Raw genomic sequence first — 14,125 nt, 5'->3', positions numbered from 1 at the left:
TCGAAACGGAGTACATCTCGCGCGTAATAATTAATCTTTATCCGTAAACAACGTATATTTTCATCGTATATGATACTTTTAATATATCGTATAGTGTAACGCGTGCTCGTAACGCGTGCAAATACTCGATTTTTCTATCATTTTTTCTTTCTTTCACCTCCTCCGTATTCCCCTTCTTTGCATCGTATCCACCCCCTCCGTGCTCTCTCTCTCTCTCTCTCTCTCTCTCTCTCTACAATTACTCTCTTGTCCCACCCTCGTCCTTCATTCTTTCGGGTTCTCTGCGCGTTACGGTGTGAACATACTTGAGAGATCGCGCGACAAGGCGGTAATCGGTTGTGCAATCGTGAATCGCACAAATGAATTGTGTCGACGTCGCATTGAACCATGTCTAATTTATTCGTGAAAAGGAAAATATACGTTGATTTGGGAAGGATACGATAATAAAGAGGAAACACCGACTTACGAGTACGGGAGGTGGTTTGACGTAGGATCGTTTTTTTTTTCGTTTTTATCTCTTGGTTAGTCGTTCGGTCCTTCGGGCGATCGGTCGATCGGGTATTCATACGCGCGTACGTCGAAGACGCTTTTATTTTTCAATCAATTCAATTGTTAGAGGAACTTTGGTTGCTGTTCCGTAAAATGTTTACGATCAAAAGAGCTGCATGTTGGAGGTGAATCATTACGTGCCGTTAAACTTGAATTAATCAATTACTTTTTATTTTTTTTTTGCTTAAGTCTTGATTATTGTCATCATTCTCGTCATCGTTCTCGCTGTGATCGTCGTGATTATCGCCGTCGTCTTCGTCGTCGTCGTCCTCGTCGTTGTCATCGTCGTCGTCATTGTCGTCGTCGTCGTTGCGTTATGTCGTCTCGCTGTCACGTTTGAACAATGATTCGATTTGGAATTGAAAGATAGAGATTTAAAGTTCGATCGGACAATGCTTGGCGTAAGAATACTTTCAAGTATTTATGAGAAGAAAACGTTGAAAACGTGCGTAACGAAATGAAAGGAATTTTTGACGTTCAACAACCATTCTATTAGCGTAGTTTCGATCGTCAGGTGTAACGGAAAAAAATGTTAAAGGAAGAAGATGAAAGAAGGTGAAGATACATATATACAAACTTCTACGTACTAGCGTATACGAGCGTTACAAAGTTGTGTATCAAATAACGGATAAACAAGATTCCATCGAAACGGTAAATTTACGCACGTAACGCTGACTCGCGTGTTCCGGCCGATCGATCGCTACTACGAGGGAGCGGTAAGACTAATTTTTTTCCCGTGAAGTTAAGTTTAAATTAACGTATACGTTTCTTTTAAAAGATTGGTTCGTTCGTGGTTTCATCATTTACTCGCATTCGGGTGTTGGTCGATAGCATCGAAATAATGTTTCTATCCGTCAAAAAATTTGTACACTGTGGAGTGCTGTTACTGTTATGGATCAAATCAAGTTATCAACAAGAAGAGGATATACCTCATAACGAGTAAGAATCATTTTCTTTACATATATTGGGCATAACTCTTTCAGGTTTACGACAATTTAGCAATCGAAGTAGTAACTAGTAGTAATATTGTACAAATGTAGATCGATTCGATTAAGCCGGTAAAATAAAGTAAAAAAAAAAAAAAAAAAAAAAAACGTGGAGAATATCGAAAGGGTAGGATAGGATATCCGAAGGAAAAAGTATCTTCTTTTCGTTTAATACGCGCATCCCGCTTATTTACATTACTTACGTATAGCATAGTAATTGATCGAACGTAATTATCAATGAAAAAAATTAAAATTAAAAAGTATCGAACGTGGTTAGGGAATGAAGAGGAGGCGAGAAAAAGATGCGATATCACAGCGTGTGATACGACATTGTATATATTCGTTTGTCGTGTCTCTAATTTGATTTATATATCAACATTTTCGATAATCGTGGACAGAAAAAAAAACGAGAATTGGAAAGAACGCAGGCGCGCGTAGAGTTATGCGTACACAGTCGATTAACGAGGATCAGAATCGGCGTGTATGCGTACGACCTACGTGCGTGCGCACGTGAGCATGCACGTAACTACGTACATACGATTGCATCAATGGTACTAATTTACGCGTTAAGATATATAACGTATAAAAGGTGGTAGGCGGAATAATCGTTGATTTTCGTTGAAACGGATCTATATCCATCGGATCAATTGTCTTTGCGCGTCTCATTTTTGCCAAATTCAGATCCAATTAATCAGATCGATCCAACGATATGCAATTTACTTTTTTCCCTATGCGTTTAACGATATATATTTGCAATTACTCATCATCGATATTTATCTTCGAAATTAAAATTAAATTAATTCGCATTTTTTATCCTTTTTTCCTTGTCCTTGAACACAATGGAAAAATATCATCCACCAAAGATCATCGAATTTTTTTTCGAAGAATCGAAGAAAAGATAAATTAAGGGTTTTCAAAAGGTTCGTGTCACGGAATAAATGATTATTATCTTGTTACATTGCAGAGTGAAAAACTGGGCGTTGAAATTTGGAGTGGATTTATGGGAATTTGGCAGGCAAGTTACGAAAATGAGCGAAATACAAAGGGTAAGAAAATTTGCTCGTGAATAGATAATACGATTTATCTTTTGTACATCTTATATTCTTTCCTAGTCGTTATCGATTTGAAATTAACAATTGAATTAAACAATTTATTTCGTTATTACGTATTTTTATTTTTATTGATAAAAATCTTTGATATTTATTTCAATTATTATTTTGACAGAAAGTTAACGAGTTATGTATATATACGTTGGTTGCAAAACATTCTACATCTCTGCTTCGTCGCAATGCAAATTTCAATCGCTTGTAACATTTTTGTTTACAACTTTTTTTTACCTCTTAATTCGATTCTTTAAAAACTATTCTCTCTCTCTCTATATATATATATGTTGGAAGGAAAATAATTGACAAACATAACACGAAGTATATGAAAAACTCACATACTCGATCTTACTTTGATCGTAGAAATACCACGATATGGAGGCCGAAGTTGTAAAAAAAGATGGTGTCCTGTTAGTGCGAGAGATGGCTGCGGAAGTAAAAAACATGTTAGATTTTAAAATGAACGCTGTTATGGTAAGAAAATGGAATTATCGTATCGCGAGAAACGAAATACATCCAATTATGTATTATGGTATCAATTTACACGTCTGCAATTGCAGAGATTGGTGGAGAGCGCCGAACAAGCGGCTGTATCGGCACCCAGAGACGGAAATGTGGCACCGAAATATTACGCTTCTCAACGTTTCGACTCTTCTTCGGGAGAGGGAAAAGCATCGATAACCGGACAAGAAACTTTCCTTTCATCGAATCGACATTTCGATCATTTACCCGTGAACATTACACTTTCCACGGTTTTATTACCGGACGGAGTGAAACAGATCGGTAAGTAAAAAAAAAAAAAAAATTGCGTATTCAATCGAAGAGAGAAATCTTAATATTTCCTTTCTTTCAGATCGCGAAGTAGCCGCTGGCATTCAATGGAGCGAATATTTGGATTTATTGTTCGCTAATAATTACGAAAGCGATTCTTCCCTTTCTTGGCAATATTACGGCGCAACTTCAGGATTTTTAAGACGTTTCCCCGGTAATCGAATCGAAAATTTCTTTTTGTCTTTCGTTAATTTCAACTCTGTCGTTTCGTCACCACCGCATCTTCTCTTCTTCTCCTAGCAATTTCCTGGCCACCTGCCAACGATCGTGCTTTCGGTGCAGATAAAAATCGACCTATTCGAGACGTATACGAATTTCGAATTTCCGATTGGTTCGTCGGAGCCGCAAATAGTCCCAAAGATTTGGCTATATTGATCGACATGGAATGCTACGTATCGGAAAGGAACAAACGTCTAGCCGTAACCACGGTCAAAACCATCCTCGACACGTTAGGTCCGAACGATTACGTTAACGTTTATCGTTACGGGGACACCGCAGAGGAGATCGTACAATGCTTTAAAGATAGTTTGGTGCAAGCGTCCCCAGAAAACGTACAAGATTTGAAGATAGCGATGAGTTCTGTGAAACACGAAGAAACACCGACAAATATATCCGCTGCTCTCGCGACCGCTTTTGAAATTTTGCACAGATATAACAGAACGGGACAAGGAAGTCAATGCAATCAGGCGATCATGTTAATTACTGCCGACAATGCCGGTTTACCTACAGAGGTGATAAAACGATACAACTGGCCTCATATGCCTGTCCGTATCTTCACGTATCTGATCGGTGGTGACAAAAGTCCGGAATTACGGAACACAGCATGCGCCAACAAAGGTAAGCCTACTTTCTTTTCTTATTTCCTTTTCTTTCTTTCTTTCTTTCTTTCTTTCTTTCTCTTCCATTCGACAAAAATGGATACAATTTTGCAAAATTCGTTCGAATCGTATTTATACACGTAATTAGGATTCTATGCAAGGATCACCGAATTGGAAGACATTAGAAGCAAAGTTTTCGAATACGTGAAGGTGCTTGCTCGACCTATGGTGTTGTATCAACACGAACACCCTATTCATTGGAGTCCGGTTTACGTTGGTGGAAAGGTGTGCAAATCGAAGATTCTCACTTTTCTCTTTGATCGTGCATTTCCTATATATTATTTAAAAGTAACTTTTCTTTCCGTTTTAGAGCAGCAGATATGGCAAAGAGAATATCGGACAGTTAATGACGTCGGTCACAGCGCCTATTTTAGATCGACGAAATTATACGGTAATCAAAGGATACGTAATACGATAATTTGCATATTATTTGTATTTTCTTACATTTTCATATACGTTCAATTATAAAATATACTCGAACACGTACGTACAATCGATACATCTCACAATTATTAATATAATCGTAATCGCGATATCGCAGGTGAAGACAGCTAATTTATTGGGTATCGTCGGCACCGATGTACCCGTCGAAGAGATACAGAAATTGGTTCCTCCTTACAAGGTAAGCAAAATCGTGCTCAATATCATCGTTTACAAATTAACAACAATTATAATTAATCTCCGATATATCGTCGATTTGTGCAGTTAGGTGTCAACGGATATTCTTTTATCGTCGACAATAACGGCCGTGTTTTATATCATCCGGATTTGCGACCATTGGTGAGTAGCAGTAAATTTCAACAAAAGATCTCCCCGTCTTAGACAAAAAATTCATTTCGAAATGAATCTTCGTGACTTGACTCATCGTTCCATTTCTTTCTATCGACGCAGCCGGGAAACGTAGACGTAAGTATATGTTACACACATATGTTACGTTTTATAATTTATAAATATAATTTTATAAAAACTTTTCTCGATCGTAGTACGAGGAAACGTTAAAACCTACGTATATCAGCGTTGACTTGTCGGAAGTCGAACTCGCCGAATACGACGGCCCATTACATCCATTGAACAATTCTCTTCTTCTCGACGTAAGTTCGTCTCGATTTATCTTATTCCGTCGTTCCGTCGTTAATAATATTGCTCGCAATATTTGCTTCGATACGGCTTACCTTTGTTCCCAAATGGCAAAGAAGAGAGAAGAGAAGAGAAACGAGAGATAACGGCAAATCGTAGTTCTTTAGAAAAGAATAGAACGACGACACGCTTTGTCGCTAAATTATTTCGGAACAAACGTAATATAGCGTTTATAGCGTTTTTCTTTGCGGAATTTCATTCATGCAAGTTTGAAAAAAAGAATTGGGGAATAGCCTTATCTCGAGCCAATGTTCGAGCAATGTTCTGTTCTTTTTTCTTATATATATATATATACACATATATTTATATATTTGCCCTATTTTTTTTTTCTCTCCCCTCTCTCCCCATTTCACGCATCGCACAGTTGAGGCGCGATATGATCGATCAAAAAGAAGGAGAGATTAATTTTGCGATCAAAATTCACTACGATAACATGGTGAGTCGGAATAATATTTTTAGTACGTCCTACCCTCCTTTTTTACGTTCGTTTATCTTTTAACGCGTGCACATTTTTACATTTTTTACATTTAAAATTTTCTTTCCGGTACATGCACGCAGAAACGCGTCACGATTAGACGTCACAATTATTTTTATAAATCGATAGAAGGAACGCCATTTTCATTGGGATTAGCGTTGCCCGAAGGTTACGGTATGTTTGAATTGTTGGCCGAACAAGAAATCAAACATGCTATAATAAACGGTAAGCTTTTAAAGAACGATCAGCTGTAAATCGATCGCGGTGAATCGAGTTGAAACGTATTTGTTTGACATTTTCAGTGACCGAGTATTTCAAGGGGAACAATTGGAAGGTACATCCTGACTGGGTGTATTGCGAATACAGTTCGGCTTCCGAAAAATGGTTCCCATCCCCGGAAGAACGCGTTCTACATTTCTTGACGCGAACGCGAAGTCCGGGATGGAAATGGATGTCCTTGAGGCCAAGGAGTCCAAGCTCGCATCACAAACAAGCGAGCAAACCCGACAAAGATGCTTATTACTGTATGTACTCGTCACGTAGCAATAGCACGATAATACGCAATACAATATCCTATATATTTAATATTTTCATTCGAACAACGTTATTCACCATTTCGATGATTTCGCAGGTGATAAGAAATTAGTGCAATCCCTAGTGTTGGACGCGTTGGTCACCGATGGTTTCAACAAAAGAGGTGCGATGCACAAAGAAGAAAATCAAAAGTAAGTGGTTTGCGTAAGTGGAAATCGCGGATGCATGTCCTCCGGTGCGCGGATACTTACACACGTATATATATATATATATAGAGTGGAAATATATATTGACAACGCACCGCAATGCACAAGCAAGCACGCGGTTCTTTTTTTTCACGCACTGATTGTCGAATAACATATGTATATTATTGGATATGATAAAACCGCTGCCTCTGACTTTTCCCCTGCCGTTGATTCGCATAGTCGTGTTGCGAACGAAATTCATCGTGTCGATCGAATCGAATACGAATATGAAAGAAACGATGAAACGATGAAAGAAAGAAAGAAAGGAGAGAGAGGGAACGGGAGTGAGATCATCCGTGGATCGTCATCCATGAAACGAATTGACGATCACGAAAGAGAAGAACGAAAGAATCGAGGAATGGAAGAAGAGAGTAGAAATGAATATGGAATAAATTTTTTTACGAATTTTCGTTCTCTCTCTCTCTCTCTCTCTCTCTCTCTCTCTCTGTCCCTAATAATTAATCGAAAATATATCCATATACATGCGTTTTTCGTTTAAACGCGACACGTGCTATGCGCAACTATGTCAATCTGTTTCATTTAAAATGCTGTCTTTTATCGCATATTTTTATTACATTTTATATTGTGTGTCTCCACCGCTAGCCCTATTGCCATACTGATGGCTCTACTGCACAGGTAATCCATTATGCACAATTATTTGTATAAGCGCACTCGTCGATATTGCACGGTGATCTTTTCCTAAATGTCGTTTTAATCGTTGATCGTTACAATACATATACACACCTATGAAAAACTTTCCTAAACGTTTCCTAAATATCCTTTGTCTTATTCTACTTTCATTTTATTTTTTCCTTTCAAATAATCTTTGTTTTTAATAAAATCGAGCAATAAAATCGACGAATAATTCAACTATCGACTACAAAAAAAAAAAAAAAAAAAAAAAGATCGACTACACCGATCTACCATTTCTTTCTCTTCTTCTTCTTCCTCTTTCTTCTTCCTCTTTTTCTTTTTAACTTTGCGAAAAATTATCAAAATATCATGTGAAAATAATTAAAATAAAATATCGAATTACGCGATTTCTTCACATTCATCGTCCAATAGATGAAAACAACAATATCTTGTGTTATTCTTTTATACATATATATATATATATATATATAAAATATATATAAAAAAAAAATATATATATATATATATATGTATATAAAATTTTCTTACGTCGTGTCGTATTTTTTATTATTTGTTTCATTACATTCCATACAATTAGTTTCATGTTTACAGCCAAGGAACGAGTACATTTGGCGTAACACGGAGTTTCATCGCAACTAGAAGTGGTTTATTTCGTTGGCACGAACATCAACAAACCGAAGATAACACCGATGAATCGTAAATATTAAGTGCTCGTCGTTGAATCTTCTTATTATTTAATTTATATCAATTACATCTGTCTTTACTCTGTTGTTTTTTTTTTTAACACCGTTATTCGAATCCGATATCGAAAAAGAAACGTTTCGTTTATTATTTAGACCGTTTGCCGAGAAATATGCAAGAGCTATGGATTCCTCGTGGTATAAACGCGCTGTGGATCAACACTCGATAGAACCGGATAGTTTCGTTTTCAGCGTACCTTTTAACGCCGGTAACGTAACTCCTTATCGTTATCCTAATCATTTTAATCACTTATATAAGCGAAGAGAATATTTTCGAAAATTGCATTTCCAACTCTTCCACCATCTCTTCTCTTTTTTCTTCAATTTTACCCAAACGTGTTTTTCACACAGCGGACAGCCCCAATCCATTAGTGACCGCTACTCACGCGGTTTTTATCGGGACGGGACACAAAGCACCAGCAGCTGTCGTAGGTTTACAGTTTCAACATTCTTCATTGGCCTCTCGCTTCGTCAATATTACTTCGACGGTAAACTTGCGTCAAATATCTCCCATTTATGATTATTTCTTCGTTTATTCTTCCGAAATAAAGCAATTACGAACGAACGAAAAACGTTCGATAACAATTTCCATTTTTCTTTCAGTGTAGCGGTACGAGTTGCAAGAAAAATTGCGCCTCCGACGCATTGGACTGTTATATCTTGGACAATAACGGATTTATTATAATCAGCGAACGTCACGAGCATACCGGAAAATTTTTCGGTGAGATCGACGGCACTATAATGGATTCGCTGGTTCAGGACAGAATCTATAGGTATAAATCTATCTGTTCGAGGGTGTATAAAAAAAAAAAAAAAAAAAGAAAAACGTAAGAACGTAACAAAAATGGAAATATTGGTTGGTAAAAGATTTTGAATGTATTGCAGAAAAGTAACAGTGACCGATTATCAAGGTATATGTAGCCCACAAGAATCTCATCAGTCATCCGCGTCGAGAATTTTCACGGAATCTGTCGCGAAAACGATCGCGATATTGGGAAATTTTCTTTGGAGCATGGCGTTTGGCTTTAATTTTCAAAATTTATGGCAAGTTGCATTCGCATTCGCCGGTGAATCCGTGAGGCCTTTGGATGGTAAGAAAATAGGTGTATAATTTATTTTTAAAAGGGAGAGATAGGAGAATGGGGGGTGGAGGGGAGGATGGAAAGATCTCGTTACAGTAACATTTTTGATTTTTGATGATTGAGATATCGATATCGTTGGAAAAATAAAAATAAACATACATGCCCTGTATATTTTTAGAAGATACGATCGGACAAGTTCACGAATTCGAGTCATTGCCGGTAGACGTAGGAGGAGAAGAAGCGACGGACGAACCGGTATCCGATGGAAATTTTCCAAGGCTTCCCCCCACTATTACCGCTGCAACTCCTGCGTCTCCTGGTACGACGCGAGCTACATCCGCGCATCATTTACGAACAAGGTTACGATCATGCGAGAAAAAAACGGATCTTTATATTTTACAACCGGAAAGATTGAACACCAGCGGACAAAGTAATCCGTTGAAAGGAAAATTAACCAATTGTCACGACACCGGTTGCGAAAGGTACGTAAGGTATATTTACCTTAACGCTTGCTCTAACGATGAAAAATCAACATCTTTTATCGATTTAAAACGCAGTAGCAACGACAATAATGGAAAAAATTTAAATCACGCATTAGATAGACTTATCGTCGTTATTTTACATTTACAGGCCATTCAGCGTGCAAAAGATTCCCCACACGAACTTGATTTTGCTGGTAGTAGACACGTTGTGCCCATGCGGAAGCAAACAATTGAGCATAGAGCCTATAGAGGCTCTGACAGAACCCGGTGCTTGTATCGCGAGAAGGGAACGTTTGTATCGTCGTAGGCCTCCCAAATGTATAAATTATCATCCAGAAGAAATGGAGATCAAATTTTGCGGTAGCGCGAATCGTCCCTGTCATTTCTTCTTTTTATTCATCATCGCAATTGTTTCAAGCACTCTCGCGTGACTTTGTTCCAATTGACGATTCTATTATACATATACACGCACACACATTTAACGTACGGACAGATAGATAGACGAACGGACGGATGGACGGACGGACGGACGGAGAGAGAGAGAGAGAGCAGACAAATACGATACACAGATATCCACGAATTAACGTTTTTGAAATGAATTTAGCGTTGCCGTTTCTATGAAACAGTTATGAAAATGATATACTAGTTTATCGGTTTAATACCTTATATATAAAATTGAGTAATACGTGCATAACGATAAACGAGCGAGTGCACGCGTATATACACTCACACGTATACTCCGTACGTGCATGCGTGCGTACATACACACACACACACACACACATACTCGCATACTTGGAGAAAAGGTTTACGCGTGTAAATTACAGTCATACGTACATGCATACATACATACATGCATACATACATGCATACATACATGCATACATACATACATACATACATACATACATACATATAAATATAATACGTGTCCGTATGACATTAATTTACACGTATGTATTCGTGTACATACACGTGCACTCTACGTGTACGTAACAATCACGCATGCACACGCATACTCGAACAGGCATGCGTGCGTATGCGCACAGAAGAGACGTGTACATATTCAAATAAACATAATATTAATGTTGATCTATGATTACATATCCCATTATAAATTTTGTTGCAAAGAGATTGTGAATATTTCCTAATCGTATCTAAGTATCAGTGACACATGGGAGAGAAAAAAAAGCGAGATGGAGTCACGCGTAATCGAGGACGCGTGGATCGAGACAGAGTGGAAACGACAATACGCATAAACGTTTAAGATGCATATTTCTTATATAATAATCCGGCTGTAATAATAATAATAATCATGGCGATAAGCACGATCGTTCTTTATCGAGTTTTTTTTTTTCGTTTTTTCCACGTTTGATCGTGTGAAGAGAACCGAGAACCGTTTTATGAATTTATATTGCCGATTCATCGAAACATCGAAACATTATTACGTCGTTTCCATATTTTATATCCGAGATCGGTACACGAATCAAACGTTCATCGTTTATAAATCGCGCGCAAGCGATAATATATGTATATAAAACTTACGAGTGTGATTAGTTATTATCATTAACGATCCGAGCGCGTACATCGCGAGCGTCGAAGCAATGGAAATGGAAAATTGTATCAAAGCGTTCCTATTTCGTGACACATTCCTTCACGTCGAAAAGAACAAGCAAAAAAGAAAGAAAGAAAGAAAGAAAGAAAGGAAAAAAAGTAACGAGGGAAGGGAATGTTTCGTCGACGAAACGTAAGTGTATACATGACATAACGATATCATTCGATACTCGCATTTGGACATATAACACAACGGACCTGCACTCTCGTTTCACGTCATCGAGTTTTCGATGTATGTTTGCCAAAAATATCGATTCTATATTCTCGCTCATATTCTACTTACGTGTGCGTACGTCTTCTCGAGACGACGATATATCACGATAAATCGTATCGCACGTTGCATAGTTAAACTTTGATATTACGCTTGCAATTATTAGGGCAAGTATCGATTATCCTTTTTTCTTTCTCTTTTTCGAACGCGACGTTTTCGCGGAACACGACGGAACAACGTTCCACAATTTAAATTGGAAATTATCGCTGCGTTACATTTGAAAGAGAAGGAAAAAAAATAAAGACGGATCGCGTACAAAATCGGTCGAAAAAACGAAGGATCGACGAGCATACATGGAACATGGCTGGTTTTTTCTTTTAGCAACGAGACAGAGAAGCGTAAAGAGAAAGCGTAAAAAAAAAAACGCAACGCGTTTTTACGAGCGAAACGATCGATCGAACGAAAAAAAGGAACGATATTTACGCGTCGTCGTGGATAAAACGACCACTGTACGCGTTTAGAGGGATACATAGTACATTCGCGTACATTCGCGCAAATATTGGAGTTGGACGCGAGGATAACGCGAAGAAAGGGAAGAAACGAGAAGAAAGAAAGAGGATAACGCGTCGTCTATGCGAGGAAAAAGTGGTAAAAAAAAAAAGAAAGAAAACGAAGATGAAGGAGGAAACGTAGCCTAACGAAACGTAAAATAACGAAGGAATGAAATTAAATTAAAAGGAACACGTATTCTATGATTCTACCACGCACGCGTATATCTCTCAGTTCGGTTATCCATTTAATATCATTTAGCGTATTATTCGTAAAACGACCGTCGGAGATGGAACGCGATAAGGATAAGGACGCGAATCGAGAACGAAGCTAGGAAAAAGGAGGGAAAAGCGAGGAAAAGCGTGGTTAAAAAAGGAAAAACGAAGAAAAAAAATTTACGAACGTTTTAGATAAGAAGTCGTTTTTTGAACAGCACTTCTAGGTGCTGCTATGTCTTCCATTATTTGTATATTGATAATAAAGTCGATCACGGATACAAATACACAGCGGTACGCGTGTACGAAAGGGTACGCGTACGCAAGGGTACGAATACGCATCGCGTATAAGTGTACGCGTGCCAAAAATACTGTTAGGTACGCGTATATTTATACGAGGAATAGGGTATCGAACACAATTAAAATTATGTAACTGAAAAATACGGCATAATATTATATAATAAAAGTTAAACGCAAGATAATTTTCTTTTTTCTCTTCGTTACGATACGCCCACTATACACCCTTTAGTTATTCTTTTTTTTTTTTTTTTTCTTTCTTTTTACAAGCGTCACGAACCAACGAATACACGCGTATATATATTTTTTCTTTATTTCATCGTACACGTATACGTATCACGTTGGTACGATATCGTTGTATCGTCGTAATCGAGAAACACTCGATTCGTCGTTTTATCGATTTATACTATTTATAATTATATTATATTAGAAATATTATTACCTTACGTACGGAATAAATTTATAATATCTTACTCGTAGCGAGGAAGGGATAAAAGTCGGAGAGGAAATAGAAACACGTCCGTTTCGTTCCGCGTTCAGAAATCGACTACGAATATATTGTACGTATATAACAATAACAATCGATGGGACGTCGCTACTACACGTCGCGTCGCGATTCATTTTCGTTATAATATTCGTAACGATATTAATTTTCACTTTATCGACGAATCGTTATTACGTTCGTTTTTTTTTTTTTTTCGTTGTTTGAAAATTTAACGTTTCTTTATCGATAATAAAATTTTTGATAGAGAGTTGTTTTTAATGTTGTTTTCGTTATTATTAATTTATAAGACGCGTAAAGAAGATTTAATCGTTTTTTTCTTTCTTTTCGTTTATTTTTTTTTAATTATCAATATTTTTTGTTGCAATTATCAATATCATTTAAATGTATGTAATCGTTAGAATTTATTTACATGGTTTTACTTTTTATTATTTTACATTTTCACGAATTTATCATTTTTTTTTCCCGTATCATTGACCGCACTTTAATAATTTTAATTACTGTAATTTGTTTTTCGATATTTTCGTTGGTTTGATTTTCGTTCGATCGGTAGAATTTGGAACGATTTGTTTTTCTTGGAGAATGGAGAAATTCGGAACACGGACGAAGTAAAAGAAAAAAATGAAATAGAAAATAGGAGGGAAATTGAATTTCTTATAAAAGAGATATCGAAAAATGGACGGAATTGAAAATCCTACCAACGAAATAGTAGACGATCGACAAACGACGCATCAACGATTCTCGTTCGGATTCTCATAGCACGGAATTTTTTTTTTTTTTTTTTTTTTTTTTTAATAACAAATGTTTCTTTTCGACGATGGAAGAAGGAAAGAAAATGGAAATTAAGAAAAAAAAAATTGGGAAAAAAAATCGTGGAGTACGTCAAGAGACTAAAAATTAAAAATTCTCGTTAGAGGGGCTGTGGCTAAGTCGGAACGCTGCTTCTTCCGCACGCCGAAGAACTCGGGTTCGAGACTCGTTCTCGAAACTCTCGAGTTTTTTCGCGTACGACGGACAACTTCTAAACTTGCCACGAGGGAA

The 14,125-nt window shown here is 37.2% G+C and overlaps 1 protein-coding gene across 4 annotated transcripts; it reads left to right on the top strand.

Moving 5' to 3' along the window:
• Window positions 1–351: 351 nt before the first annotated feature.
• On the top strand, window positions 352–12,762 carry stol (voltage-dependent calcium channel subunit stolid). Of its 4 annotated transcripts, none has more exons than XM_086905245.1 (25): window positions 352–487; window positions 1,328–1,488; window positions 2,500–2,581; window positions 3,002–3,112; window positions 3,199–3,421; window positions 3,492–3,623; window positions 3,710–4,306; window positions 4,436–4,572; window positions 4,658–4,738; window positions 4,889–4,969; window positions 5,053–5,127; window positions 5,239–5,253; window positions 5,331–5,438; window positions 5,849–5,920; window positions 6,043–6,184; window positions 6,262–6,483; window positions 6,591–6,684; window positions 7,342–7,374; window positions 7,984–8,088; window positions 8,229–8,341; window positions 8,484–8,620; window positions 8,736–8,905; window positions 9,018–9,223; window positions 9,393–9,696; window positions 9,845–12,762. In XM_086905245.1, the coding sequence occupies exons 2-25, from the start codon at window positions 1,391–1,393 to the stop codon at window positions 10,125–10,127; spliced, it is 3,621 nt and encodes a 1,206-aa protein (XP_086761371.1). In that variant the 5' UTR covers window positions 352–487; window positions 1,328–1,390; the 3' UTR covers window positions 10,128–12,762. The 4 variants fall into 4 exon arrangements, with proteins under 4 accessions (XP_086761371.1, XP_086761370.1, XP_086761373.1 ...); XM_086905244.1 differs by lacking the exon at window positions 352–487 and adding an exon at window positions 739–1,265; XM_086905247.1 differs by lacking the exons at window positions 352–487; window positions 5,849–5,920 and adding an exon at window positions 739–1,265.
• Window positions 12,763–14,125: the final 1,363 nt, after the last annotated feature.

This window comes from Apis florea, unplaced genomic scaffold (assembly GCF_048593485.1).
Source record: "Apis florea isolate Af1SG1 unplaced genomic scaffold, ASM4859348v1 contig_2411_pilon, whole genome shotgun sequence".
In the NCBI taxonomy this organism is placed as follows: Eukaryota; Metazoa; Arthropoda; class Insecta; order Hymenoptera; family Apidae; genus Apis; species Apis florea.
The sequence above is the reverse complement of the archived record's forward strand: the minus strand, read 5'-3'. Positions and strand labels throughout refer to the sequence as shown.

Bases quoted from the DNA above. Each gene is read 5' to 3' on its own strand.
- stol (XM_086905245.1), top strand. From the start codon at position 1,391: ATGTTTCTATCCGTCAAAAAATTTGTACACTGTGGAGTGCTGTTACTG. The intron at 4,573-4,657 runs GTGTGCAAATCG...TTTCCGTTTTAG, and splicing joins CGGTTTACGTTGGTGGAAAG to AGCAGCAGATATGGCAAAGA. The intron at 6,484-6,590 runs GTATGTACTCGT...ATGATTTCGCAG, and splicing joins CGACAAAGATGCTTATTACT to GTGATAAGAAATTAGTGCAA.